The sequence below is a fragment of the Phasianus colchicus genome, chromosome 7, assembly GCF_987193195.1.
Source record: "Phasianus colchicus chromosome 7, bPhaCol1.hap1.1, whole genome shotgun sequence".
NCBI lineage: Eukaryota > Metazoa > Chordata > Aves > Galliformes > Phasianidae > Phasianus > Phasianus colchicus.
In genome coordinates this window covers 33,858,839-33,886,766 of record NC_143442.1, presented here as the reverse complement: position 1 = coordinate 33,886,766, position 27,928 = coordinate 33,858,839, and the positions used below count along the sequence as shown (strand labels likewise).

Here is a 27,928-nt window from a genome sequence, read left to right as displayed (position 1 = left end):
GACACTGTTTAGCCATAATTATCACTTCAAATGAGCTACCTGGGACTCTGATGGGAAATGCTGAGCTCACTTGCATCGCATCAGGGTTTCACTTAAAAGTTTTCCAGAGCAGGGAAGGAAGGGATGAGCCCATGCTGGTGAGGCCAGGAGCATCATTATAAAATATCCCCTAATGCCATTTGCTGTTTTCTTGAGTGGTCTTTCAAATTGAGAATTGCTGATCTGCACTGTGGGAATCAGTGCTACCAGCACTGGTGGATGTGTTACCTGTTAGTGCACAGTATGGTGCTCACAGCCCCTCCTGGCTGGTCTCATTGCCCCTGCTCACTTTTCAGTGTGTCCATACATCTCAACGTAAATCTGATCTATGCCAGAAAAACCTAGCATGAGCCAAAAGTAGTTTTAATCTGTTAAAGTCCAAACAATGTGAACATGCTGTTCATGATGACCCCTGTGTTATTTTATGAGTAGCATCTCCTATCTGAACTCCCCATAAAATCATCATGCCTGCAGCAGCTGTTCCATATTAGTTACGCTGCGTTATGCAGTCACCTTTTAAAACAGCCAGCAAACAGCAGTATCTTTATTAAACTTCATTATCAGGTTTAGTACACACATCAGCACAACAGACATAACTTTCCCTTGATATGCTTGGATAATGCCCATTCTCCCCTGAGACAGAGCAGTTCAGCAGACGTGTTGATTACATCAAAAACCATAAGATGCAGAATGAACAGTCAGCATCATATACAGGTCTAGAAACCCAGCAGGTTAATGGCAACTTCTGATTTGGGATGGCTGTCACATCACATCGCTGGCATCCTCCCAAAGGCAAACTCATGAGCATATTACAAATGATTAACATAAAAATTGGGTCAACAACATGCCTTCATTGCACCGCAAAGTGCAGAAATGTGTTTGTTAATGTTATGTGTGTGATGTCTTTTCTTCCTTCATGGTGTCATTGTTGGTATAAAGAGCAGGATGATTTGATGGATTTTTTTTTATTATTATTATTTTTTTTTTTTGCTATGTGTACTGATGCTGTTGGTCTTATTTGTGTTTATTTTCTAGATGATATTCGGCTGGAATTACAGAACAACACTGACATTGTTGATCAGCTGAACACATTAGCTACCCTTGCAGTAAATGTGTCCTCCTGTGTCTCATTTAATCGCATTCGGGCAGTCAAAACCTTGGAGGAAATGGAAAAGATGGCTAAAGAACTCTTCCTAAAGAATGAACTGTTTGCAAGTATGTGGCAGAGTCTCAAGTCTCCCTGTCAATTGAAGTTAGCTTGGTACAGAGTGCAAGCAAAGCCTATGAGGCTTGGCTTTCCACCAGTGACTGTTGTGGGCACAGCTCCCACCACACAGCAGTCAATTTTCACCTAGAGATCTGGGAACTGCACGCTCAGATTTCCTTGTGGCAGTGTTTTTATGCTGTCCTCTATATACCTTCTCTTGTCTGTAAAGAAAGCCTTTGGTCATCTGGCATTTTCTCTGGGTTAATGCTCAGTGGAAATAAGTTCCTCTGCCCTTTGCAGGTCTTTGTGACAGAGTTGCCTTCTCTCAGGCCTCCAAAGGGAAAAGATGCTTTATTGAAAAAGAGACAGTTGAATTAGATGATTGCAAAGATCTTAAGATGCTCCAGTCCTACACTGCAGTATCATCATGAATCTTTCCAGTCATACCTTTAACATTTGTGGGATTGGATTGCAGCTTCAAATCACACTGCAGGGAATAAGAACTTAGACTGATTTGAATGATGGGATGTGTCTTAGTTATTGAAGAATGCACAGAACTCCACAGTTAGGATTTATTTGTCAGTCCTGTGACCTGCTGGTCTTACACCTCATAATTAAGTGTAGGTATAAACTTTTTCTGTTCTTTGAACTTCAGGCCCTGATAATATTTGTCTATTCCCATAAAAAAGGTTTTCCTCTATGTTTGTCCTCCATTCCATTGTATTTACAGCATGCAGTTTCCTAGCAGGACTTTGTAAAGCTTTTATTTTCCCACACATTTCTCAGCTTTGCGGGAGTTCGTGCACACAAAAATATGTGTATAGGCCATGAACCATTGTCAATGCCATGCTCCTTAGGTGTGTATTTTACAGCACCACTATGTGAGCTCTGTTGATGGAGTACAGGTGGGCATGTTCATGAGAAGTGCATGTGGTAAGGGACACACCCGACAGATTTGTGACAGTCCATGTTAACAGCAGGGTTTTTCCAACACAGCTGGTTATTTTGAGAGCCTTTCATATTTGAATGCTCAATAGGAAAAGATGTGGAGGCTTGGAGTATAGTTAGCACCCAGAATCATCAACCACGTTTGGAAGTATAAGGAGCTGCAGTGATGCTTGATTTCCAGTATCAGACCCTTGGTAGTGAACGTTAACAGCCTACCTACCTGAGCATTATTTGTGCTGCAAAGAAATGGGATGATGGACTGTAATGTAGACAAGACTTATAAAGATGAGGAGTTCCTATGTATCTGTGTGTACTGCTCCAATTCTGTCAACTCTGAAGAAAAACCTTTTCTTTCTCTCCCAAGGTATCATTTTCAGGCTGCCATCAAGCTGGAGCAGCCCAGCCCGTGGGGCTTTGGCCCTCCCTCCTGTGCTCAACTACACCATCAGAATGAGCAGCAGAATCACACAGACCACCAACAGGATCAGGGAGCGCATCTGGACTGTGGGACCACACAACTCCACCTCTCAGAGCCAGATCTACAGCCGGGCATTTATCTATATCCAGGACAGCATTGAAAGAGCCATTATTCAGCTGCAGACTGGCAAGAAACTAGAGGAAATAGCTGTTCAAGTCCAGGCCATGCCTTACCCCTGCTACAATAAGGATATGTAAGTTTGTGGGGTTTCCATCTTCCTATAAAATTTGCTGTCCTTCTTTTACTATGAAAGGTAGAAATGAGACTGGGTTTGGCAGGACTTGGGTTAAATATGAGCCTTGGCTTGTTCTGCAGGTGTTTTCATGCAGACAGTGCAGTAGAACTTAGAAAATATATTTATTGGGAAAAAAAAGCCCCTAGGTTTATGAGCTTTGTTCCTACAGATTGCTATCCAGCTGTTCCATTTGTTATTCATTCCACTGATTCCAGCTAATGTTCAGTGTATAGTGAATAGTTCTCCATACAGGTGCCTCTCTCACAGATGCTTTAAGAAGGATAAGAGTGTGAAATTGTACCATTCATTGCCACTGTAATGAGGGAGGACAGAAAAGCTTTTGATGAGCCAAGTTGTTAGGATTAACAGCCTGTTATACTGAGCAGTGCAGCATGAACTGTGTATGGACCAAAATAAGTTTTGAATGGTAAAGCAGATCAAAAAGTTTTGGATCATCTTCCTTTCCACTCATCTTGAGCCAGATCTGAAGCTAATATAAACCATGTCTCTGCCAACTGCAACAGAGAGAAGCCAATCTCTCACAGCTGAGCACTGGTCCCTCTGGCAAGGAAATTTTGGTTGGTGTTGGAAAGCTGGCATCACGGTACATCCTCAGATTTATTACCCTGACCACAGCTGGTGGCCAAGCAGAGTGGAAAACACGTAGGAAAATGATTTCATGTCCATAAGCAGGCTCTGAAGGATGTTCAGCAAGTAATATGAGTAGACTGGGCAGTCAATCCACAATACAAGGGTCTTTCTTAGACCAGGAGTACAGAATGGACAGAGGAGCTTTGCATACCTACTGCATGAACAAAAAAGATGATCTGGGAGCTACAACAGACCTATTAAAATCTCGTGTCAGCCTTGACAGCTGGAAACTCATCATCTCTCCTTAACATAAACGCATGCAAAGTGCCTGCAAGTATGCAAGCAGGTGAGCATTCAAACCAGGTGTCAGCTTCCAGCAAATGTGTGGATTATTGCTGTGAGATAGTTTTCCACAATGATTAACTGGCTGCTGGAGGCACTTAACTTCAGTTATCTATTCTTTTGCTTTTTCTTGGGCTGCTGAGAAAACAGCTTGCCTTTGAGTGTCCCTCCCCACCCTGGGTTCAGGGGGCCATGAGATGCTCAATTATTAAAATACCTAAAGGCTTCCTATTTCCATCCAGTAGAAGTCATCAGAAAATGGCTGTTTATTGATTGTTATCACATAGTTAAAGTCCTGTAGAGAAATGGAGTGAACTTATATACCACCTCACTGAAGGTATAGGAATTCTGGATTTTTAATGGCCTAGAGATCATGCACAAAGAGATAAGGAAAAACAACTGAACAAAAAGCAAACAAAACAAAACAAAAAACCCTTTCCCAACAACAACAACAGAAGAACCAAAAGAACAAACTAAGAAAGAAGAGACTGAAATGCCTTTTCATCGTTCTATATAAATATTATGACCTTGTTTGCTCAGAAGGAAGAAAAATTTCTTGCAAGTGCTGAGTTTTGGAAACTTTTTGACATTATGAGTTAAAAATGTAATTAAAAAACCAATCATATTGGTTTCCTACTGCTGTCGTACATTAAACTTTTCCTAAGAATTATGCTGTTGGGTTTTTTTAAGCCAGCTTTAGAAAGAAGGGAGGAAAGCATGAACCCTGTAGATACAATGAAGTGAATCTCCTACAATAGAAACTTGCTTTCCATCACAAAAGGAGAAGTTTACTTTTGGCCACTGTTGCACCTTCTCTCAGCACACAACTGGCATGGGAGGAAGGTTGTAAGGAGGAGAAACCAAGAATTGTGAAGCCTGTGTGGTAGATATGGCTCTATAATAACCATCCTCTGGAGTAATAGGAGAGACACTCCAAGGAGAAGCATTGATATCCAACCTCAGGCACAGGGAAATACAGCCTGATAACAAAATCAGGCTATTGTACCTATTGACAGGATGGCTGACTGCTGTGGTGTTTCCAAGTGGGATGCACCCACCAGAGTCAGGAGATGCCACTGCTGGTTTCTGCTCTTGCCAGTGGTGCTGCTAAGCAAAACTGTTTCAGAACCAGGCTGGAAAAATTCCTATGTTTTCTAATATATATATATATGTTTTTAACAGTGCAGGAATCTCCTAATAGAATCTTCAGTGCAACAGCAAAGCAGTCTTTTTTTGTAATTATTAATTATACTCCCTGAAAAAAGTCATTCTGTATAAAGCGTTAATCCTTACAACATTTTACATTCAACTAAAGCCTGCATTTGCCTTTTACAGGTTCTTAACCAGCGTGACCTACTCTCTTCCATTTGCTCTGATGGCTGCCTGGGTGCTGTTTATAGCTGATTTTGTTAAAACTCTTGTTCAAGAGAAAGATCTGAGGCTTTATGAGGTATGCTGAAACTTTCTGGGGCGTGCAAAATTATAAACAAGTTTTTCTTATTAGTGGGTAGTAGGTCTCATGTGCAACATTAAATGGAGCAAAACAAACATTAAGGAAAATAATATTGCAAATACCTATTGTTTGACCTGCAGCTTTCGAGTTGTGACATTGTAGGCAATTTCAAAACTATAGAAATGCAGGGCATTTGCCCTTCAAGTGGTGAGAATATTGCTTTGCTGTTCTGAACACTGGAAAAATGGGGACCTTACAAAATTACAAGTTTTTTGAAGATTTAAAGCCCCCTGAAAATTGACTTTGAGTCATACCTACTGGGAACAAAGACATGAAGAGTGACTTACTTCCTATCCTTGAAGTTATTATAATTAACATTTCAGAAGGTGCTACATATTACATCAGCTCCTCTGAAATGAAGTTCTTCGTTCAGGTTGCCTATTGGAAAAGAAATCACATTGAGGCATAGGGAATTTATTAAATTAGCTCACGTTTTCAGTGTGAACACAGTCAATGGAGATGAACAGCAGAGAACTTTCTGGGAGGCTAAGCTTCAGCAAGCAATAAAGCTCAGGCAGATTTGTTTGTTCTCTGGTACCATGGAAACAAACACTGAATCACCAAAGAAGTATATCCAAGAAAGAGCACCCTATGAACTGCAATGAGATTGACAATAAGAGTGTCCAGTTGACAGTCCCTGAATATTGTTTTGGGAACACACTTTCATTGCCTCTGTGATCCAAGGTGTCAGTAATCTTTCAGCTGTGTAATCTGCAACAAGACACCAGCATCTCTCATTTCTTTTGGATTTGGCAAGGCAAATTCTTGTGACTTGATCATCAGCTAATATAAATTAATATTACTTCCATATAAATATGCAAGTGTATCTATTATTTGTTGCTCGGGGGATGTGTGTGAAGTGGTTCACCAGCTGAACCAAATGGTACATTTGACTTCAGCTGTACCTAAGAGTATTTACACTCAGGCCACTGAGTTGAACAGCGTTATCTAAGACAAATAAAGTAGCCAAGATAGCCAAGATGCTTTAGTAAAGTAGCAAATATAAGTCCAGCATCTGCTTTGAAACTTGTGGGTTGTGTCCCATGATGCTTGCAGATCCTGCCTATGCTGTTCCTTTCCAACGGGCTCCTTGCAAACCAAGAGCATTCCAGAAATGTGAATGCATGGTTTCTCTCTGGTTATCAGCCTGGCAGTATGCTGAAGTATGAGAGAGCATATTTTGTTTGTGTGCCCTATCCAGACACTGAAAAAAAGAAAAACGAAAGATCTCTTAGTAAACAGTTATAATTTGTAATCCCTGTTATTTTGCTTTCTCTCTGTAGTACATGAAGATGATGGGTGTCAATGCAAGCAGCCATTTCATTGCCTGGTTCATAGAGTGTGCCATCTTCCTTCTAATCACAGTCACCTTCCTCATCATTGTCCTAAAAGTGGGTGACATCCTTCCCAAAACAAATACAGCGCTCTTGTTCCTGTACCTTATGGACTACAGCTTGTCCATCATAGCCATGAGCTATTTCATCAGTGTTTTCTTCAACAACACCAACATCGCAGCATTGGTGGGCAGTCTTGTGTACATCCTCACTTTCTTCCCCTTCATTGTATTGCTTGTCATTGAAAATCACTTGAGCTTCTCTGTGAAGAGCCTACTGGTAAGTTCTGCTTTTCAATAACAAGGGTTATGTGTGTGGAAGCAAACGTTCACCTTCAACACACTTCAGCTCTTCTTAAGGCTTGTGTCACCAATGTACATGTTTGTAGCCATTCTAAATTCCACCAGTGGGTGCTGACACATGCTACATCACATAATGAGGGAGCTGGCTGTAGCCTGGTGGGAGAAGACCTGTATCCCTCCACTGAAAGCAAAACTTGTGGTATTTTAGTGATTAAGCACTTCCAGCTGAATCAAAGTAGTGTGAGCTATGCATTTTACCCTCCCAAATTGCAAAGCAAAAAACAGCTTACCTTCAACTATAATGAGGAGGAAGGCTAGACAGTAAGGAGTTGAGGTTGCAGGACTATGAGGGAAGGCTGGCTCTGTTCATTCCTTGGTTGTGTGTGCCTCAAATTTGTAGCCATGGAAAAAGAGAGAAAGCTTTGTTACTTGCCAAGAGTGGAAGTAGGTAGGTATTTAGTACCAGAAATCACATTTGTTTTCAAGTTCACCAAATCTGGGAAAGGATACCTTTTAAGTCAAGTAGTAAATTCATTAGCCATGTCAGATAATTTTATATCACTACTTTGTTTCAAAAGCCTAAATTAAACCCCTGGATGAGGGATAAAGTTGGATACTGGGAGTGGAAGCAAAAGGAAGAAAGACTCTAAGGGGATATTACAGCCCATCATCAGAAGTTCTGCCCATCAGAAGCTTGGTCCACTGTTCTTTGTGTCTGCTGGAAAAGATCTTACTCATTTTTCCACCTGGTGTACCAAGCCGGGGAGGTATCTGATGGGTTGTCTGACTTAAAATCTCTTTGAGACTAATTAACAAATCCTTTATTTTCAATTTTGTTTATTCCACAGAGCCTGTTGTCTCCAACTGCATTCAGTTATGCAAGTCAGTACATTGCTCGCTATGAGGCACAGGGCGTAGGTATGTTTATTGAAAACAAAAATACGCTTTGAGCTTCCATGGTTGTGACATTCCATTAACTAATGGACTCTCTTGTATTTCTAAATTCCTTTCTGCAGGTCTGCAGTGGGACAACATGTACAAATCTCCAATGATTGGAGACAACACATCCTTTGGCTGGATGTGCTGGCTCATTCTGATTGACTCTTTCATTTACTTCATCCTGGGATGGTATATAAGAAATGTATTCCCAGGTAAGGATATGAAGCACTGAGGCTGGTGATGTATTGTTTCCTGTGGAAAACAGTGAATACAGCACTGACTGATTCCACGATCCAGGCACTCAGGCACACACAGGACACCTCTGTTCCTAGAGCAAAGGAGCCATATCTTGGAGGATGTGTTGAGAGTATTAATGATGCTGGGTTAAGGAAGGACTAGAGTTCCTTCTGCTCATCATGTGGGTAGGTGGAACCTCTGAAGAAGCTGAAGCCAAGGACACAGGAGAATATGTTTGCTGTCTGGTTGGTGAAAATGAGAACAGAGCATCTTAGCCAGCATTTGTCAGTTGAGTGATTTTGTGTTGCGTTACTTATATCATCCGATTGCAAAAAGTAATTCCTGCCTTGGGCAAGAGACAGTACATTTGTCTTTTGCTTTTCTTCCCCACCTAATGAAGCAGTCCACTGGCACACAGAAATCTACCCAGTGGAAAATGTAAAGTATTCCAGCCCTCCGGCTATGAAGTTACTCAGAATAACAAATGAGCAAATGCTTTCTATTTTGCCAATTAGGGGAAAATCCCTTCCAAGTACCAGTAGTACATGAAGCACATCAAGAAAGGAGAGATCTCCATGGAGTTCATTTTTGTTATTTTGAGTGCAGTCCAGTAGTGGTGCTTCCTGCAGAAACAGATACCTGAATGAGCTTCCTCTTCTTCTTGCAGGAAGATATGGCATGGCTGCTCCCTGGTATTTCCCACTGCTTCCATCTTACTGGCTTGAATACAACTGGCTCCCCTTCTGGAGTGAGAAACAAAGAGGCTTCATCTTCACCAAGCTTGTGTTAAGGAAAGAAGCCAGCCCCAGCAATCGGATATGTATGTGAATACTGACATATGTTTTAAGTAAACAAAGCCAAATTTGAGAAGGGCACCATGCTCAGAAAGCACAATTTTATGTTAATCCTTACTTAGTAGCACAGGAAAAACTGAAAATTATTACTTATCCAAATGGAGATTTGGCTTTTAAATTGTTTTGTTTTGTTTTGTTTTTTTCTTCCAATTCGATGTGGAAATCTAGTACTGACATTCACATGCATAGTAGTTGAGAGGATACCTTGGGTTCATATACCTCACCCTACAGTGCTCTGTGTAGAAATACATTTTTGTTTGTGAAAGGAAACAAAAGGAATGTCTGCTGCTCTGTCCATTTCTTTAAATATTTAGCCTATAAAATTTTATGAGATCACACATACAAACTTTCCAGTTCTACCTAACAGAAAGTAACTCAATAGCTTTGCTGTATTTCCTCTAATTTTATATACTTGTTTAGTGTAGATTAAGTTAGGTGCTCTGAAACATCTGAATGTAAGACCTTTTCACAAGAGATTAATGCTTCTTGTCAGAAATTATAAGAAGTTGCAGAAGTGAAAAGGAGAAATGCAGGAGAGCTCAAAATGTCTCAGATCCTATGAAATGTTCTCTGCATTCCTCATCGAAAGCCACCTGCTTCTGCTATATTATATGCTATCAAAAGCCTTGCTTATCTCTGAGTTGGAAAAAAGTAACTGTCATCTAACCCTTCCCTTTGGTTTTGAAGGTGCCCCCCCGCCTCACCTGGAGCCAGAACCCACTGATCTCACCTTGGGAGTCTCCCTCCATGGCATAACAAAAGTTTATGGATCCAAAGCTGCAGTGGACAACTTAAGCCTCAACTTCTATGAAGGGAATATAACTTCCCTGCTGGGACACAATGGAGCTGGGAAAACTACAACCATGTACATGTCCTTTAAAGTTGGGATTGTTTTGTACCGTTGGGCTCAGCTGGGTGGATATGAGAGCAAGTGGGGCTTCTCAGCATTGGGAAGCTGAATGAAATGCTTTATTAGGACAGATCTCTCTTGTAGTTTTATCTTACTCTTAGATGACCTCAGCAGTCCCTTCATCTACTAGAATTGAAGGTCCCTTTCTGCTTAGGAATATGCTTTTTAGTCTGGTAGAATCCCTGTAGTACGCAGCACAGCAATTGTTCCAGCATTTTGTTCCACAAGGCTTTGGTGCCTGGGGCTGGGTTGCTCTGAAAGCTGTGGGTAGCTTGTGCCAAATTTGAAGTGATATTAGCAAGAAAGCCTAATAAAGGTATATTTCAGCTGTACAGGGTCGTGTGTTGGCTGGGCTAGAATTGCAGTAGGTTAATGGTGTAGCCTTCCAGCCCTTCCAGCGTTGCCATTTATAAATTATAGTTTAAGGTGTTGGATAACATCACTAAAAGAAACCTGTGGAACTTGATTTCTCTACTGATATATATGTATGCGTCACTCTGAAAGCAACATTAAGCTGATAAATAGAAGCCCCAGAAGAGCCAAAAACAGTAAGACAAGACAGATGTGTGCTTCATCTCAGCTTATTATAAATTCATCTCACGTCCTCATAGTAAGTGTAGGCAAAGGTGATGTACAGAAAAATATAATAGCTTCTTGAAACTTAGTGCAGGCTTCAAATCCTGAGTAAGGTCACAAGGTACTTCTCCTCTCCTTTTTAATGAGAGTTAAAAGTCCCAGGAGAGAGTGCAACTCAGGGATAGTGAAGGGCAGTCTGAGATGCATCTTCTCCCTTTACTCCCTTGCAGGACAGCTCTAAAACCAGCCTATATTGTGCAAGTAGTCATTCCACGTAGAAGGTGTTTGACTCAGGTCTGCTAGGTACTACTTGGAAGGTAATTATTAGCTTGAACTAGATGAAATTGCTGCCCTCGCTGAGGTGCCTTGTCAGGATATCCTCCTCCATTCCTTCTTAATAATGGCAGTGAAATCAGGTTTCTCTGCTGCGATGTGGTTAGTATGATGAAGATGTGGTTTTCAATCTCTGAAGTGGTTTGCAATATGAGACTGTCTGGATACTGCAGACAAACCCCAAAGAATGAAGAGTAACTGCATTATGTGAATTCCCAGTGATTAAATTGGAAGTGAAGGGTATTCATGAGTATTGATGTAAGGAACATGCAGTGGTCTGACTTAGGGAGGGCGAGACCAAAGAAGATAAAAGTATATGTGAAAAGTAGCCAGAGCTCAGTGTGTGAGCTTGGTACTTGCCCTCACAATCCCACAGGTAGGGGGAAGGAGGATGTTCTTTGATGTTAATTGGGCACTGCTCCACCAAAGCATGGAGAGACTGCAGAAGAAACTGTGTTCAGTGATTTCTGGCTGCAAGGAGTGTGCTAGTGATGGAAGGAAGCTTGGCAAGTAATGATAACTACAGGAGAATGGAGAAAAAATACCTATGGCTTTCTCTTTTTTTTTTGTTTTTAACTTCCTTTTCTACTTATTTTTCCCTTTCAGATCTATTTTGACTGGGCTGTTCCCTACATCATCAGGCACCATCGTTGTCTATGGCAAAGACATCAAGACTGATCAGGAAGTTATCAGGAAGAACATGGGTATCTGTATGCAGCACAACGTGCTCTTCAACTACCTCACCACGAAGGAGCACCTGCTGCTCTATGGGTACATCAAAGTCCCTCACTGGAGTAAAGAGGAGCTCTACCAAGAAGTTAAGAGGTATAAAAACAGCAGGGTGGGAGAAGAGAGAGAGGGCTGTGAAAATTATGTGTAGTAGCACCATTGCAAAGCTCAGTGAATGGTTTTGAGCACTGTTGCAAACCCAGCCTAGAGTTCAAATAAATGCCTTGATCTGACTGGAGGAGTACACTGAGTGTTGAAATCTGTGGCTGTAAAAAAACAACATTTCTTCTCCAGGAGTTTACAAGCTTCTGTGGCAATTCTTTGGAGATGAGTTTGTAAGCCTAAGGGTCTGATCCTTGCTTCTTTACAGTTTTCCCCAAAAAGAGATTTGATCAACCAGTCAGAAGATGATGCCAGCTTTACTGGTTCTGTGGAGAAGTGAAACAGCCAAAACATCCCAGGGAATTTGGATTTTGGTGATCTCTGTTGATGAGGTTTTGCCTTTAACCTTAACTTGCCAGATGGAATCTTTGAAAACATCCTAAAGAAAAAATTTTTTTAAATTAAAATCTCAGTGCCTGAGCTACATATAGGATGAATCATCTCAGTGCACTGTGACCATTCAGTAGAGCAGTCTGTACTTGAGCAGTTCTTCATTTGCAGTTACGCTTTTTGGATATTTTCAAATATTCTGCTCTTAAAAGTTGCCTGAAGGGCAACATTTGAAGACTGTTTTTTCTTTGTTTTTGAAGGACTTTGAAGGCGACTGGACTCTACAGCCATCGTCATAAGCTGGCTGGTTCCCTGTCTGGTGGGATGAAGAGAAAGCTGTCTATAGCTATTGCTCTGCTGGGTGGATCAAGAGTAGTGATCCTGGATGAACCAACAACAGGGGTGGATCCGTGCTCTCGTAGGAGTATTTGGGAAATTATCTCCAAGAATAAGAAAGGTACTGTGATGAGATGAGATGAGATGCTGCCCAGAGGTAGAGATGCTTTGTGTCCTGAAATTATGGTGCCCCATCCCTAGAGGTGTTCAAGGCCAGATTGAATGGGGCCCTGGGCAGCCTGGTCTAGTATTAAATGGGGAGGTTGGTGGCCCTGCAGGTGGCAGGGAGGTTAGAGATTCATGATCCTTGAGGTCCCTTCCAACCCTGGCCATTCTGTGATATGAAGTGGTTTTGAGCTGCATCATTCAATGCAGCTTTCACCTGTCTCATGTAATCCTGTATGTTTGTTCTGTGTGGGTTGACATCAGCTTCTTCTTTTCCAGGCAGAACCATCATTCTCTCTACACATCACTTAGATGAAGCAGAAGTACTGAGTGACCGAATTGCCTTTCTAGAGCACGGAGGGCTCAAATGCTGTGGGTCTCCATTCTACCTCAAGGAAACTTTTGGTGATGGCTATCACCTAACGCTCACAAAAAAGAAGGTTCGTGTCAGAGTTGGTCCTAAATCTTCAGCCTCATCTTAAGTTAAATGTATGCTTTTATGATAGGCATCTTGGGTGGGAAAATAAATCAGTTGGAAGCAAGGAAGGAAGGAAGGAAGGGAGTCATAGTATCCAACAGAAATGAAGTCCATTGCAAAAGGTTCATATCAGTCTTAAATTTCTGCCATGAAATAGTTATTCCAATCTAATTTCTATGTTGAAAGTAGGATGTGTTGGGTAGCCCTGCTACCCAAAGTCATGCAGCTCTAACAGATAAGGCAGAGGTATGAATCTGAGCCTTATGTGACCCAGGTGAAGTCCTCTTCATCCTCTCTTCCCTGCTGGACCCTAGCTTGCTTTCATGTCCATTGTGCACATCTATTGGGAGGAGCTGAGAATGGTAGCAGTCCCAAAGTGGTTGTGTTTGATGCAGAGAGGCACCAAAGAGCTATGGAGGATCTGCATGTGAGCATACTGCTTCTCAGGAAGAGATATTAACAGAGCATCTTCCTTGAAGCAGAGGGACACTCCCAAGCCAGTCCCCAGGGGGGCCATCAGACCTGCTTCTGGGGCTCTCAGAAACAGGAAATTCATATCTCTGCTCTGGTGGAGAACTGGGCATCCTTGATAGTTAAAGGCAAGGCTGGATGCAGTGTGAGTTCTGGAGTTCAGAGTATCAGATTGGAAGAGATCCATTGGTAGTTCATCTCCTTTTGGTTTTAAAAATGAAATGCTGCATGTCTGTGCTGAGATCACCCACCAACAGGACATGATCCGAGCTGAATCCTGCAGCAGGAATTTTGACATCAGCACCTCCTGGTTGAATACTGAGTGTTTTCCTTCTTTTTCAGAATATGATAGAGGAGTGTGACACCGCTGCAGTGACCTCCCTGATTCAGTCCCACCTCCCAGAGGCTTATCTCAAGGAGGATATTGGTGGAGAGCTCGTGTATGTGCTTCCCCCCTTCAAGTCCACAGTCTCAGGGGCTTACCAGGCACTTCTCAGAGCCCTTGATACCAGCTTGAGTGATCTCCACCTTGGTTGCTACGGGATTTCAAACACAACTGTGGAAGAGGTAGGTGGTGGCAGGTTTTGGATGGAGGAGTAACAGGGAAGGGAAGAAATGGTTTTGTTACTCACTGTGCTATAGTTATGAACGTGGGAAGGTGTAGATGTATGCATAAGTCTATACATCTAGCAGTGCACGAAGCACACCACTGTCTCACCTCTCAGCATTTCACTTAGAGAATGAGATGTTGGAGTATTGAGTATTTTTGACCAATTTTCGTGTGTGTTTTCTTGTTGTGTAGGTATTTCTCAATCTGACAAAAGAGCTAGGGAAGGACCCACAAGAAGATGCAGGACTATCCCAGCGAGAGCCTGGAGCCACTGGCCAAAATGGTGGTGACGAAATGTCTGTGAGCACGGATACTTTCACAGAAAGAGATGGTACTAAATTACCTCCAGATTTTAATCCAGATTTGTCAGAGATACAAACAGTGACAGATGGACTCTTTCTTGTTTAAAAACACATTTCACCCAACCAGGAACACAAAGCCACTGATTCCCTAGAAGCTCAGTGCTCAACAGTTGTCTTAGATCCACTGGTTTGGAATGTCTGAATCACAGAACAAATTACAGAGGGGTCTTGTTTGCATCCGCCTCCCCTTAAATTGATTCCAGTTTTAATCTAATCAAATACAGTGTGTGGGTGAAGTAGCAAATGTATGGCTCTGAAAGCAACTGCTATAATTGATGCAGAGAATTATTTCTATGCAATTAGTAGAATTTGAGAGAAACTTCATGGGAAAAGCAGCAAAGCTCTGAGCTCCATCCGCCCCACTGCTTTTTGTTCTGTCCCAGCAACTGCAGTATGAGCCACACAGCAAAAAGGGACACATCCCATCAAAAGGGATGAATTTACCTTCAGAAGAGAATCAACAGGCCAGGTTGGATGGGGCCCTGGGCAGCCTGGTCTAGCATTAAATGAGGAGGTTGGTGGCCCTGCATGTGGCAGAAGGGTTGGAGATTCATGATCCTTGAGGTCCCTTCCAACCCTGGCCATTCTGTGATTCTGTATGTTGAGGGTTTGAGAGCTGCCCAAGAAGGCATGGTCCAGAAAACATCCTCATCATCCCTTCTGACAAACTAGAGATGTTTTTTGCTTATGGATATATCATTTATAGTTAAGAAAGTGGCTAAGGGACAACACAGAAGTGTTTTTGTACTCACTTCTCAAAGCTGACCTGCATTGTAAATGGGCAAATCCATAAGAGGTAACACAGATGCTTAGAAAAGTGTTTTATGATACCCCTAACGAGAGCACTGAAGATGATTTGCCTTGTGTTGTATTATACAGGTTAATATTTCATAAAGAAGAATAGGTTGCATAGGGTTCAGCTCTGCTTTTATCATGCTGCAACCTTGTCCATGCAAGTGATTGATTAGTTTATGTGCCTTGTTTTCTTGTTCCCTAATGAATTCCCTTATTGATTTGCCTTGGGTCATGCTTTCTAAATGATGAGAATTTTCAGTTTGCAAACACAAAAGTTGCAGCTGAGTAGGGAGGGTGCAGATTACTTCTTGTATCTGGAAGTCTCTTTTTGTCTTGCAAGATGTCAGAATGTGTATGCTACATGTATGCATTTGAAATCAAGCAAAAAACTGGTGTTATGTATCATGACTTGAGCCAGAACCTGAATTCTGTCCAAATGGGGTGTGGTCCAGCCTACTAGTTTTGATTTTTCCATCTGTAAAGGAGAACAGGCAGCCAAAGTAACTCCCAAGGTCCAGTGAGCATCAGTTCTCTGCATTTCATGAATACTGATCCATGGCAAAATGTGTTCTTTTGTACCCAGATCAGCTCCTGATCAGATCTAAGAGCCTGCAGGGTTTACCATTGCTGCTTAAGAAGGCATCAGCTTTATTCATTAAGAGATTCCACCATACCCGGCGCGATGTCCGAGGCTTCATTGCTCAGGTCATCCTCCCAGTCCTCTTTGTGATGGCAGCAATGGGACTTGGAACACTGAGGACTAAAGAGACCGAATACCCGGAGCTGATTCTTTCCCCCTCTCTGTATGGCACATCAGACCAGGCAGACTTCTTTGGGTGAGTGGTGTTGCTTTTCAGCCTTCAACCCATAAAGGCCCAGTTTTCTTATTCTCAAGATTGTTTCTCAAAAGGTGTTATGCAGACAACACAGTGATAAAATCCTGTTCCTAGGAGTATCTCTTGGGGAGATGGCTTGGCTCACACCAGCAATCAGAAAGCTTTAGAAAAACAATCTTTAAGCTGGAATTAACTGTGAAATATGTCAGAAATACTTTTTGTTGTGTTCGCCATTGGAGCCATCTGTCCCTGTGACATCCATCCTGCCTCAAAAGGATTTTTAAAAAGTATTTAATCTTCCCCAGTCTGAAATGGAGGTGCAGCATTAGTTGGGTCCAACATTACAACTATAGGATCAAGTGAACTGTCTGATTACCCTCCTCTCTGTCAGTATAGGAAGATATGCTGTTCTGTCCAGGACTCACTAGTCCAAGGCATGCAGTGATCTAAAGGGCATGATTAACACATCACCACTTACTGATTTAATTGTGCTTAAATATCTGGTTACCAAAATGAATACAATTTGTATCATTCTGGTTTCATGAGGTAAACTGCATTTCTCCAGTGGTTCTTTAGAAAGCAATATAAAATCCATCTCTAATGTTGTTACAAATCACACGTCTGCTGTCAGATGTTCTTTCCTGGGACTGCTCATGCCTTTCTGCTTCAGTACTGCTGGATGGGTGGATGAGCCACGTGTCTTCAAGTCCTCTTTTCCTAAGGCTCCCTGCTTCTCCTGGTAGATCATTGCAGGGGAGACAAATGTATTTTCCTGAATGACCTAAAGCGAATGGACTTCACTGGTGTCAGAGCTGATTGAGATGAGAAGTCATGTCTGGAAATGTCTGTGGATGCTTTTTCCATGAAAACAGAGTTTTGATTGTTCAGAAGTTTCTCTGTATGTTGCTTAGACCTGGAGGCAGTGAGTCACTGGGGTAGGAGAGCAACTATAAGCAATGAACAGCTCTTTTAAACTATGTATCTGCCCTCATGTGCTGCATGTACTGAAGTAGTTTGCAGAGCTAGCACCAGGACGTTTGTTTAGCATCCTAAATAAATCCCATTTCTTTCAGACAGCTTTCCTTTGCTCAGTGGTAATGGAAGTACCTTGAATATTTTCCTTTTTTTGTTTGTTTGTTTGTTAAATTGTAGGAATTTCAATGAAACAACAAATGCTTTAGTTGCTTCGATGCTTTCTTTCCCTGGGACAGATAACACATGCATGAATGAAAGCAATTCGTAAGTACTTCTTGTCTTTTTTCCCCCCATTTAAATCCTGAGTCTGCAAGAGAATTGATGTAACTCCATTAGCCACCAGACCCTCTTTCCATCCTTGATTGTTTGCAAAATTTTCATACGTCGATGCCAGAGGAAAAAAAGTTTCTTGCCTCTTTCCAGACTGACTTACAGATTCTTTAAGCTCACTACAGATATCTAAGTGGCCTTTGGCAGGCTGCTGCAAGCTTGCTCTGCTCATAACTGCATTCTCAACATAGCTGTTATTCATTAATCAAAGCTGTGCCATGAGGACTGGACTGTTTGGGGCTCTAAGGATGAATTTCAATGGTAATACAAAGGGCAGCTTTTGTACTCAAGTGTGCCTCACATCAGCACACAAATGTTTATGTTGAGTATTTGTTGTGGCTGCTGTCAGTATGGCCCATTGCAGCACTCTCTAGGTGTATCCCCTATTTCTGTATTGGAAGATGATTTTGGCTTTGGCCAACTGCTGCGAGAATGAAGCAGTGTCTGGATTCTTTCTAATCAGCTGGATGAATCCAGGCAAGGGGAACTGTGCTGAGAGTTCTCTACCAAGTCAGTAGGAGGACAGGTATTTCCAGAGCAGGCAAAAGGAGGTCTCCTTTTCTGCTGAAGCTTACTGCCATCTTAGTAGCATTTGCACGTCTGGCTATAGAGACCCTCAGAGGAGAATGTGTTCATTTTCAGGCAGTGTTTAAATGAAGACATGCTTGGCCCATGGATCGCCACTGGAAACCCCTCAACAAAGTATTCTGCCTGCAACTGCACTGATGGCATCCAGGTAACTGGAATAAACCCAAAAGAGAGGGAGTTTGGTGGGAAACTATCAGGTTGTGAATGGGGATCTCTGGCAACTTGGTATTCAAAATCCCACCTGTCTCTGGTCTTGTTGATTTTGTACTTTGGATAATGACTGAGTGCACCAGCTTGGGGACAGGAAAGGAAACAGTAACCTCAGAAGATCTGCATGCTCACGTATCTGCCTTGCTCATTTCTGTGGGAAGAGGTTTAATGGTGTTTTTGAATGTTGTATGATTGTCCCATTTAGCAGAGGTGAGTGTATATTCAAGAGGAAAATTGCATTTTATACAGCACTGTCATTATATGAAAGCACAGCTATCATTGCTGTTTGCTCTTCAGAATTTAACTGTATGCAAAGTCTAGATCCATCTGCTTTTGCACCATTCCACATTGTGAATAGTGGTGATTACCAATATTAGTTATTTGCCTTGCAGTAGTACATACAGGACCAGATATGGGTCCTTCTGAGCTCCATGTCTTTAGATGCATATGGGGGAAAGGCAAATTCTGACCAAAAAAAGTTAGAACTTAATGTGTCCAGTTAAGATTGAACTCTCCTCCCCACAGTGCTGTTCACCTGTCTTCAGCTGTATTCCAGAAAGAAACCAAACTCCAAGCACAGCATGATACTATTTGTAAGATAAAGCATGTACTTAGTCAGAAGTTCCTAGACATTTCTTAAAGCACAGCCACTGTATGCACTTTACTGAGCATGTAGTTAATTTCACATCGTTAGAAGTACTGGCATCAATTCTCTGTTAAGTCAGGGCAATGTTCAAAGCTGATTCTCACCTCTAGCAGGCACAGGCAGGTGTTCCTCAGCATGAAGGCAGCTGTTTTGTGTATTCTGATGTAGAGTTTTGAACAGATACACAATAGGAGAGGCCAGGATATTTGTTATGGACGAGCTGAAGGAAGCAGCCAGCATGCTGTCCAGTGTAGGACGTTTTAACCTTATGAAACAGTCAATGCAATTTTGACCCTCAGTGTGTTAAATTATATATTCGGGACTAATCCAAGGTTTCTCTGAAGCTCTGAAAAATATTCCCAATGACTGACAGTAAAGTTAAAATGTAAAGCGTAGCTGCTGTGAAATGCAAGATGAGAGTTTGAGGCCACCGTGGAGTTCTGTGCTCCGTGAGCTGTTTTGCCTTCTGCCGTTGTCAGTGCAGTCGCTCTGCAGCTCTGCTGAAAAGGATCAGAGTTAATTCAGGAAAAATCTTCCTACCTAGCATGAAGCACATTTCAAGGTCTCGCTAATGTCAGTAAATCTGAAGTGTAGACTCAAGCAAAGGTTGTTTTGAAGCACCTCTCTAAATGCACTGAGAACAGCACACGGGGTTGGATGCTGTGTGTCTTGGCACTGTGGTTTCTGTAAGTACTGGTTCCCAGGACCAGAATGTCACCGTTGTCAGCTCTCAGCCCTGTCCTGCTGTGTGAGGTTTACGGTTAAAATACAATCACTGATGTCTTTGTTCCCTTGTCTCCTCTCAGACGTGCCCACAGAAGAACTATACCCCCCCTCACAGGAGGACCTTCTCTACACGAATGCTTTATAACGTTACGGGGCACAACGTGGAGACCTACATTCTGGCAACCACCAAAGACTTCCTGCAGAAACGGTATGGCACGCATCTCCAGCTGCACTACGAGCATCCTCCTAGACTTATATCCCTGTACTTAAGGAGAGGATGGTGTAGTCAAGGCTTAGCAGGACCCCTCTTCTGATAGCTTCTGTCAATCTAGTGGAAGGAGGTAAAATGCACTAGAAGCATAGAGTTAAAGATAAAAGTTTTGTGTAAGTGTTCTGCTTGATCATAGCAGAGAGCACCTGGGGATGACATGTCAGTCACCCGATGAGCTGGTGGCTGGGGCCGCAGATGAGCTGTTGTCTGGCTCAGAAATGTTTCTGAAGAGGAAAATCTGACACAGCCTGTCACTAAGTAAAAACCCTGGGGAGAGATTCTCCTTTAGGTTTAATTGTCTGGGGAGCCTTGGTGTGCACTTCACTTAAGCAAATGCCCGTGTTGGATGGAAGTTAGAATTCAAGTGTTTTCTTGCACCATGGGCCTGTTAGAACTATTATTGTGTCTGCAGCCTGCAGTGCAGCTGCACAGCATGTTGTAGGGCAAAAATAGCCTGCCACTAAGGTTGTCAAGGAATATGTTCACCTGTCCATTGATTTAACCTGAGCTGCTCATCTTCTGGAAAAGAAGCAATCATCTTGTTTCAGTGTGGTAAGCAAGCATCTCCAAAATACTTCTCAAATTGAGGCAGTTTTGTAATAACACTGCTGAGTTTGTTTCCCTTTTTTCCCCAGATATGGGCTCCTGTAGCAGTGTTGGCTTGACATATCTCACACCATGTAGTGGGATAAGTTCTCTTTCAAGTCAGTCTACAATTAATTGAGACTATGGTGACATGCAGTGCATGTATGCCTCAGGAGAGCCCATGCTAACATACACCAGCCATGCTGTTACACTTCTGGGTGAGCGTAACGGTGCATTTCCCTCTGGATTTTTCATTCAGGTATGGTGGCTGGAGTTTTGGGATGCCTTTGACAAGAGATCTCCAGTTTGATATCAAGCCAGTACCCCCCAGCAGAACACTGACTAAGGTAACTCACTTCTACTGGAGTGATGTTGGGTTTGGGGATATTTTAGAAGAGAGAGCGAAAACATCTGAAATCTTGCAGCTTGGCATGGGAGAGGTGACTTTCAGTTCATTTTCTCTCCTCTTCCCATTCTTTTTTATTGGTCTGACTTCTCTTGCTGATAGGAAACAATTTTTCTGCTGTCATAATTTTATTACCCAGATGTGAAAAGATTGGTTCGTGGCACCTTTATCTCATGGGAGAACGCATGTAGCTTTGCTAGGGCTGGCTTGTACATTCTGATTTACCCATTTCTCTGTTTCTGCTCAGTGAAAATGTTGTAACATATCAGCGTTAAAGGCGCCAAGGCTGAAATCTGAGGTAGGAGAGAATTGCAGATGAGTTCCTGTTGTTTCCATGCTAAACTTAGGAAAGTGTTCCTGCAAAAGCAGTGCTGTTCTCAGAGGTGTTCCCAGTCAAAGGGAATTACAGGATTCATTGCTTATTGTTCTGCTGATGCTCAGAGCTCATGTAATCAATTTTCAAATGTTTTCACCCCTTCAGTTCTAGATCTGAATGCTCTTACTATTTGCTAATCATGTGTCAGATTAAAAACCTGAAACTTTGGTAGCATTGGAAGCAAGGCTGACTTCCAGCCCTCTCTTTCTTTAGCAGTACTTGCTTTGCTAGGGCAAGGAGAATAAAATCACTGAGCGTGTAGAACTTGGGGATATATAAAGGTGGGAGCTGTGGGCTGTATTTAAGCCTGTAATCTTAATAGCCTAAGCCCTTTGTGCTTTGGAAGTAACTTACACCTCTAATCTGGGTGCTGCAAGTTGTTCCTAAAGAAGGTAAATCCCCACAAAGTGCATCTTCTCTGGTCTGATTTCTGCCCTCAGTCCTTGGAGTTTATCGTGGTTTTGGAAAAAAGTGATCATGAGTATAGGAAGGGCTGTTGCTGAATGAGAAGGGCTATATTTTCTGCCCTAAAACAATCTCTTCCCACTTGCTTTCAAGGGAAGCTGATGTTTGACAGAAAAGAAACCGCATATCTGTAGCTTTATGTCACATATCCAGTTAGTTCTTTTCTTCTCTCTCAGAAGGCAAATGAAGCTGATGGGATTGCTCATGTTTTAAATGAAATGTGCTTTTATACTCATTTGGTACCTGATGTGGCTTAATCACTGGACTTTAGCTCATAGAGCCTATGTCTTGAGATAACAGCTACGGGCTGATTCATTTGTGCAAGAAGAACAAACCAAAATGATATCAGTAACAATTTATCTCCCTATTTGTTTCAATTTCTTCATTGTGTGCAGGTGTGGTATAATCCCGAAGGTTATCACAGCCTTCCAGCCTATCTGAACAGCTTGAACAACTTCATTCTTCGAGCTAATCTGCCAAAAAATGAGAGTTCCAGATATGGTAGGTGTCCCTTCACATGAACAGGTAATTTCTCCCCACTGGGGGACTTCAGTGAGGTCATTTTTTAAAATTCCAAGTTATGCAGATTCCTTTAAAAACAGCATTGAGAAACATGAATAAATCACTTATTTCATTTGTCTTTGTCAAAGACCCTGGGGAGCTGGAGAGGGAAGACCTCTGCTCCTATGTGAAGCACTTGCTTCATCCAAAAAATGTCAACAGTTGCTATTTGATTTATTGCTTCTCGTTATGGTACTTTTGATTGGTGCCTTTTATTTATGCATGGAAAGGCTACCTCAGATTGTTTGCAGAATGGCCCCCTGACTGATTTTCTGTGACAAATGCTGCCCTTTCAGCCACACTGTGGCCATGCCAAGCCCCCTCACCTCAGGTGTTCCAGGTGGCAGTGAGATAGCTGAGTGTCTCTTTGCTCATAAGACTATTACTCCTCAGTGATGTGTCTGAATTTAACTACAATAGAAAAGGCATCTGCTGAAGCTTTGAGTGCTATGCCACGAATTCAGGATGCAGCAGAATGCTGATTACAAGTCAAAGCAGTGCATCTCTCTCCCCACCTCCACGTATTGATGCACTGCAGCTCCTCTCACAACAAGCAAAAGCAGCACCTTGGCTCCACAACCATCCTATCAATAAAGGCTCGTGCCTTTGAGACTCACAGGGTGCCCTCGAGGTCACAAGGTTCAAGCTTTTCTGTATGCAGTGGCAAAGCTGCAGTCCCTGCCAGGGTGCGGAGAGAGGAGCTTCCAGCAGCAGGAGCATCCCAAAGCAGCTGAATTATTAAGCAGTGATGCTCACCCCATCTCTGAATTCCCAGTGCATACGGTAGTGGGAGCAAAGGCTTATGTGAACAGTCAGAAAGTTTTCACAGGGAAAGTTTGGTACCAGCAAAACAGCAATTTTCAGTGGGAAAGAATAGCAGCAGTTTTTATTCCATCTGTCCTGCTGTGTATGCTTGTTGGTTTTGTTTTTTTTTTTTTCTGAATGAAATGCTTAGTAGTAAACGACCAGGCAGATAATTCTCCACTTCCCACTAATGATCCAATTCATAGAATGGGGGAAATAAAATGAATGGATGAGGATAGCTCCCCTGGGGTAGTGTAAATCCAGTTTGAAATACAATTGAACAGACGGTCTGCGTGGTACGTCCCTGGCAGCTAAATCTATTTGTTATTGTGACAAATAAATGACAGTTTAAGAAGCACTGAAAAGGCCAGATAAAAGCGTGTTGTCATTTCAGCAGTTTGAAAGAGGTGCCAGTCCTGCTTTAGTACATTTGACTTAGCATATCTTTAAAAAAAAAAAATACATAAAGAGCTTTTTACCCTGTCACTAAGCAAGTCATAATAGCTTTTGACTTTCGTATATTGTGCTTTCTCTTCTCTCAATCCCAACCAACAAAAAAGAGTAAGCATTGAAATGGAAATTCCGACTTCTAGCCTAAGCTTCAGCACAGGAAAATGGCTTTATAGTGAAGCATTAGCAGATTAGACAGACGGTATCTTTCTCCCTCTTTTAGAGAAGGAAAACATTTCCTGGCTGTTTGTGGGGCTCTATCAGCAGCCTCAGATTTTAATTCCATTTTGCTCACTGATGACAAGGCTGAGGATTTTTTCCTCCATGGAATGTATTTCCTAGGGAATCTTCCCTTTCAAATCTATTTGCTTGGTTTGGCACCTGGTTGGCTAAAACTGCAGTCTGCTCTTTGCTGGCCCTCATGTCAGAGCGTTCTGTCTTAGGGAATACAATCCCAAATACTCCTTCCTTGTGTAGCTGCCAAAAGTCAGACACCAAGGGAGTTTAAATTTCAGAGTTGCTGTGTCCTAGCAAATCTTTTTGGATTTTATAGCAGCTTGAGGTTCCCCAGCACCCGCTGAGAACTGAGGAATTTATTTAGGTGCCTAAATCCAGATGGAGAACCTCATTTTTAGGCGTAAAATTTATCTTAAACCCTTTCCCAAGTGTGACCAAGGCTCTGGACTTCACTGGAGGTTGGAACTGTCCCAGCAGAGCCTCCCAGCTCCCTCCCTGTGATAGATTTTATAGGCACTGAACAAAGCAATTTCCACTAGTTCCTTTGGACAAACTGTTTTTCTCTGTTTCAGCTGCATAAGACAAAATTGTTCTCCTCACTGTAGAAGTATTCTTGCTGAAGTGAATGATACAGCCCTTAAAGTTGGGCAGGTGCAGAAGCAAGGCCTAGGGTTTGAATTTCATAGCTGCTGAGCATCAAAGTGGAGTCATAGGAAAATGGGGCTTCTCAAAATCCTGCCCCAGGTCACACTGCAATGATAGAGGAAAAAGAGATTTGGTCTGTGTTTCTTCTCTATTCAGTCTTCTGTATTACTGTCAACCTGAAGAACTGAGGAAAGAAACTTTAAGCTAGCTGCTTTTAAAATATATTTTCTTTTTGGTTTTGTAGGTATTTTGTTATCAGCTCACCCATATCCTGGAGGACAGAGTCAAGAACAAGTAATGTAAGAAGATTCATTTGGCTGATGCCTGAATTGTTTAGCTTCAAAAGAAGCAAGCCTGCTTCCTGGAAACCACTAAGCAGCCTAAATTACTAAATATCTCCCTCCAAATGTGAAAACTGCTCTCATCTTGCCTTCCTTGCCTTTATGTATGAATTGCACTCCGTATGCCACAGGATGTTTCTTTTTAGGGTGTTTCTGTGGGATCCTTCATAAATCTGGGGCTCACAATCCTGCTTGATGTTACAGCAGTCATATGACTGAATGCTGTAAGCCTTTTTTTTCCTAGTCATAATAACCACCAACAAAGGACACTGGAACAGAACCAGGTCCTTTATGTTTCTAAGCTCTAACCAGCTCAACAAGGGAAGCCTACCGCTTCGACTCACCATATATATCTCTACTTTCTCCCCAGGCTCAACAGCTTACTTGATATCATAGTTTCAATGTCTGTTCTGGTTGGCTACTCTATCACAACGGCAAGCTTCGTGCTCTACGTAGTAAAAGAACATCAAACTAAAGCCAAGCAACTGCAGCATATTTCAGGCATTGGGATGACAAGCTACTGGGTGACTAACTTCGTTTATGATCTGGTAAATAATTCAAACTCTTAAATGCATCCAGAGTGGCATTCGACAGCAGGAGGGGGAAAAAGTTCTTTATTTAAAGTTGGTTGACTAGGCTTATTAATATTATCACTACCAAGAGTGTTGTGTAGTAATTGTTCTCACAGGCACTGAAGACGATTAAATGTGAACCGCAACACTGGATTTTGCTAAGCAAAGGCATTCCTTCTCTCTTGAGTGTAGGCAAAACGCTCAGCACATTTATATGAGAGCAGCACAGAACAGGCCAGGGCTTGATTTTGACTTTATCATGCAAGCAGCAAGCAGCTTTTTTGTTAGCTTGCAGGACTGCATGAGTTGTCAGGTGGGTTTTATACATCTGGGGTAAAGATTTGGGGCTTGAAACTGGAGCCATTTTGGAAACCCTGTGGGGAATGACATTAGCAGACATCTCACAGCTGACAGTCCTCTACTTGGCAAAATGCATTGCTTAGTTGAATGCTCTCTATCAATTGTAAATGTTTTTGAGCCAGGAAAGATACTCACGTAGCTCTATGCCCTCCAGGTCACGAGCAGGTTGCTTTCTAGAGTGCTGCACTGTGCTGTATAGATTTACTACCACATTCCTAGAGATAGCTGAGCTCCTCGGCGCTGTACTGCATCACGCTGCGTAGACATGCCCTTCTACTCTCTGAATTTTAGTCTCCTTGTGGCAAAGAGGGTTAATAGCACTGCTGGAAAGCATCACACACACAGCATCTGTAGACTAAAGTGCTTTGTGTCTTAAGAATTATCTTTAGTGCATGATGTCAAACGCTCACGAAGGTGCAAGTGCAGACTATCTCTGCTCATGGGCTTTGGCTCTGCCATCTGTGCTGTGATGCTGACCAGCTCTACATATCCTGTGAGTTTCCATCAGTGCAGTTCTGCTAGTGCTAAAATCCTAGCAAAAGCATCGATTTCTGAAAATAGGAATTCTGCAAGTGTATTTGAGTGGCCAGCCCCTCTTTGATGCAGTCACAGCTAAGGGCTGAAATCCCCTGGGGTCTGTCAGCCATAGCCATAGTCTGGCTTGGCACAGCCTCCCTATGTCATGACAAGGGGGCTGGAGAATGGGGCAGGTGTGTTTCTGCTTCCCTGATCCAAACCCTTGCTCCAGCACTGCATATTTGTAAATCAGCCTGTGGAAGAATCCCCGGAGTCCTTGCCACAATCAGTATTCAGCGGGCTGAAACTAATCCAGCACTCTCAGCAACTTGATATTTCTCAGTGAATCCCCACCAGGAAATTCTGTTAAATCCCAAAGCTGAGGAAAAGAGGAACCTCTTGAGGCAGACGCATGGTAGGTCTATAGTTTGACTCAACACTGGGGAGACTGGATTTATAGGGAGCAATGAACTGGCCTCTCTGCAAGGCTAACAGAAAACCCAGAGGGTATTTTTCCATTTATGTCTGTTTTTCCTCTTTTTTTTTCTCTCTTTTTTTTTTCTTTTTTTTTTCTTCTTTTTTTAACATTCAGCCTATTCAAATTGGGTTCAAATGCAAGACTTCCTAAATAAGACTGAGACACTTACCTGTATTTAGTTTCCTTTAGCTACACCAGTGGGACCTAATTCAGACTTTGCTGCTTCTGTATCATTCTAGAAAAATTCTTAAGAATTATTGTCCTAATAACATATTTGTAATATCTTTCTACAGGTACTTTTTATGATTCCTATTGGACTCTCGATAGGAGTTATTTCATCCTTCCAGATACCAGCATTCTGCAACAACAATAACTTACTGGCAGTATTACTTCTGTTGCTACTCTTTGGGTAAGTGTGAAGCAATTTAAATATCAGAGTGAAGAACTGGATATTGCAGGCTGCTGTGATTTGGGATCCAACAGAGGAATAAGTGGGCTTTCTTCTTCAGTGTCAACTTAGCAAGAGGTGACTCCTTCCAGGAACAGAGTGAGCTAAGCTGTTGTCATGCCTGCAAGATCTTTGTGAGGATATAAGACAGTCAAGCTCACAGTGACAGCTCAGGCTGTAAGCAAATATTTACTGAACCATTGTGAACTTTTGAGATGCAACAAGGGGAAAACAAACAAACCAAAAAAACCCCAGGAAAATTCTGGAAAACTTAGCAAAATTATTTCCCTGGCTTTAAGTCCTCCAGGCCCAGTCTATTAGTTTTCAGTCAGGGCTACATATCATGAACTTCTCCCAGTTCTAACAGATATCAAGCTATTTATCCTCCATTAAGTTCCTGCACTATAGGAATCTAGTCATTTGCCAAGACAGAACTGTTAAGTTGTCTGAGGACTTTAGTTATTGGTTTTCAATTGCTCTTTGAGTTACTGTTCAATTGTTCTTTATGCTGTTGGGGATTTATAGATATGCAACGTTTTCATGGATGTACTTGTTGGCTGGAGTCTTCAAGGAGACAGGAATGGCCTTCATCGTTTATGTCTGTGTCAACTTGTTCTTTGGCATCAATACCATCATTACACACTCCATTGTGTTTCTGCTCTCCCAGGAAAAGGCTACAGACCAGGTAGGAACCTCAGTGATACCAAGCCTTGAGTGAAACAACAGGAGGCTTCTTGTTGAGTTTGGTGGCTTTGATCAGGTCCTTAGCAGCTTTCTGGTTTCTGGCCAACCAAGCAGAGGACAGGAGTTGCAGACTACAGGGGCT

At 42.2% G+C, this 27,928-nt stretch overlaps 1 protein-coding gene and 1 long non-coding RNA gene across 2 annotated transcripts in view; one reads left to right on the top strand and one right to left on the bottom strand.

The window, feature by feature from the left end:
- Nucleotides 1-27,928, top strand: part of ABCA12 (ATP binding cassette subfamily A member 12) — a 79,833-nt gene that overhangs the window by 41,408 nt on the left and 10,497 nt on the right. Inside the window, exons 22-44 of the mRNA XM_031604577.2 lie at nt 1,075-1,254; nt 2,559-2,865; nt 5,176-5,290; nt 6,637-6,966; nt 7,838-7,907; nt 8,006-8,140; nt 8,833-8,985; nt 9,707-9,884; nt 11,445-11,663; nt 12,320-12,516; nt 12,840-13,000; nt 13,852-14,076; nt 14,312-14,450; nt 15,860-16,112; nt 17,265-17,351; nt 18,060-18,153; nt 19,668-19,795; nt 20,703-20,790; nt 22,086-22,191; nt 24,632-24,686; nt 25,099-25,276; nt 26,948-27,063; nt 27,628-27,787. Of these exons, the coding sequence (XP_031460437.2) occupies nt 1,075-1,254; nt 2,559-2,865; nt 5,176-5,290; nt 6,637-6,966; nt 7,838-7,907; nt 8,006-8,140; nt 8,833-8,985; nt 9,707-9,884; nt 11,445-11,663; nt 12,320-12,516; nt 12,840-13,000; nt 13,852-14,076; nt 14,312-14,450; nt 15,860-16,112; nt 17,265-17,351; nt 18,060-18,153; nt 19,668-19,795; nt 20,703-20,790; nt 22,086-22,191; nt 24,632-24,686; nt 25,099-25,276; nt 26,948-27,063; nt 27,628-27,787 (3,674 nt within the window). The remainder of the gene's footprint in view (nt 1-1,074; nt 1,255-2,558; nt 2,866-5,175; nt 5,291-6,636; nt 6,967-7,837; nt 7,908-8,005; nt 8,141-8,832; nt 8,986-9,706; nt 9,885-11,444; nt 11,664-12,319; nt 12,517-12,839; nt 13,001-13,851; nt 14,077-14,311; nt 14,451-15,859; nt 16,113-17,264; nt 17,352-18,059; nt 18,154-19,667; nt 19,796-20,702; nt 20,791-22,085; nt 22,192-24,631; nt 24,687-25,098; nt 25,277-26,947; nt 27,064-27,627; nt 27,788-27,928) is intronic.
- Nucleotides 7,286-15,992, bottom strand: LOC149917316 (uncharacterized). The gene is made up of 3 exons (XR_016468466.1): nt 15,951-15,992; nt 8,805-8,908; nt 7,286-7,376 (listed from the first exon to the last, which is right to left on the bottom strand). It is a non-coding gene; the product is annotated as an uncharacterized LOC149917316 (long non-coding RNA).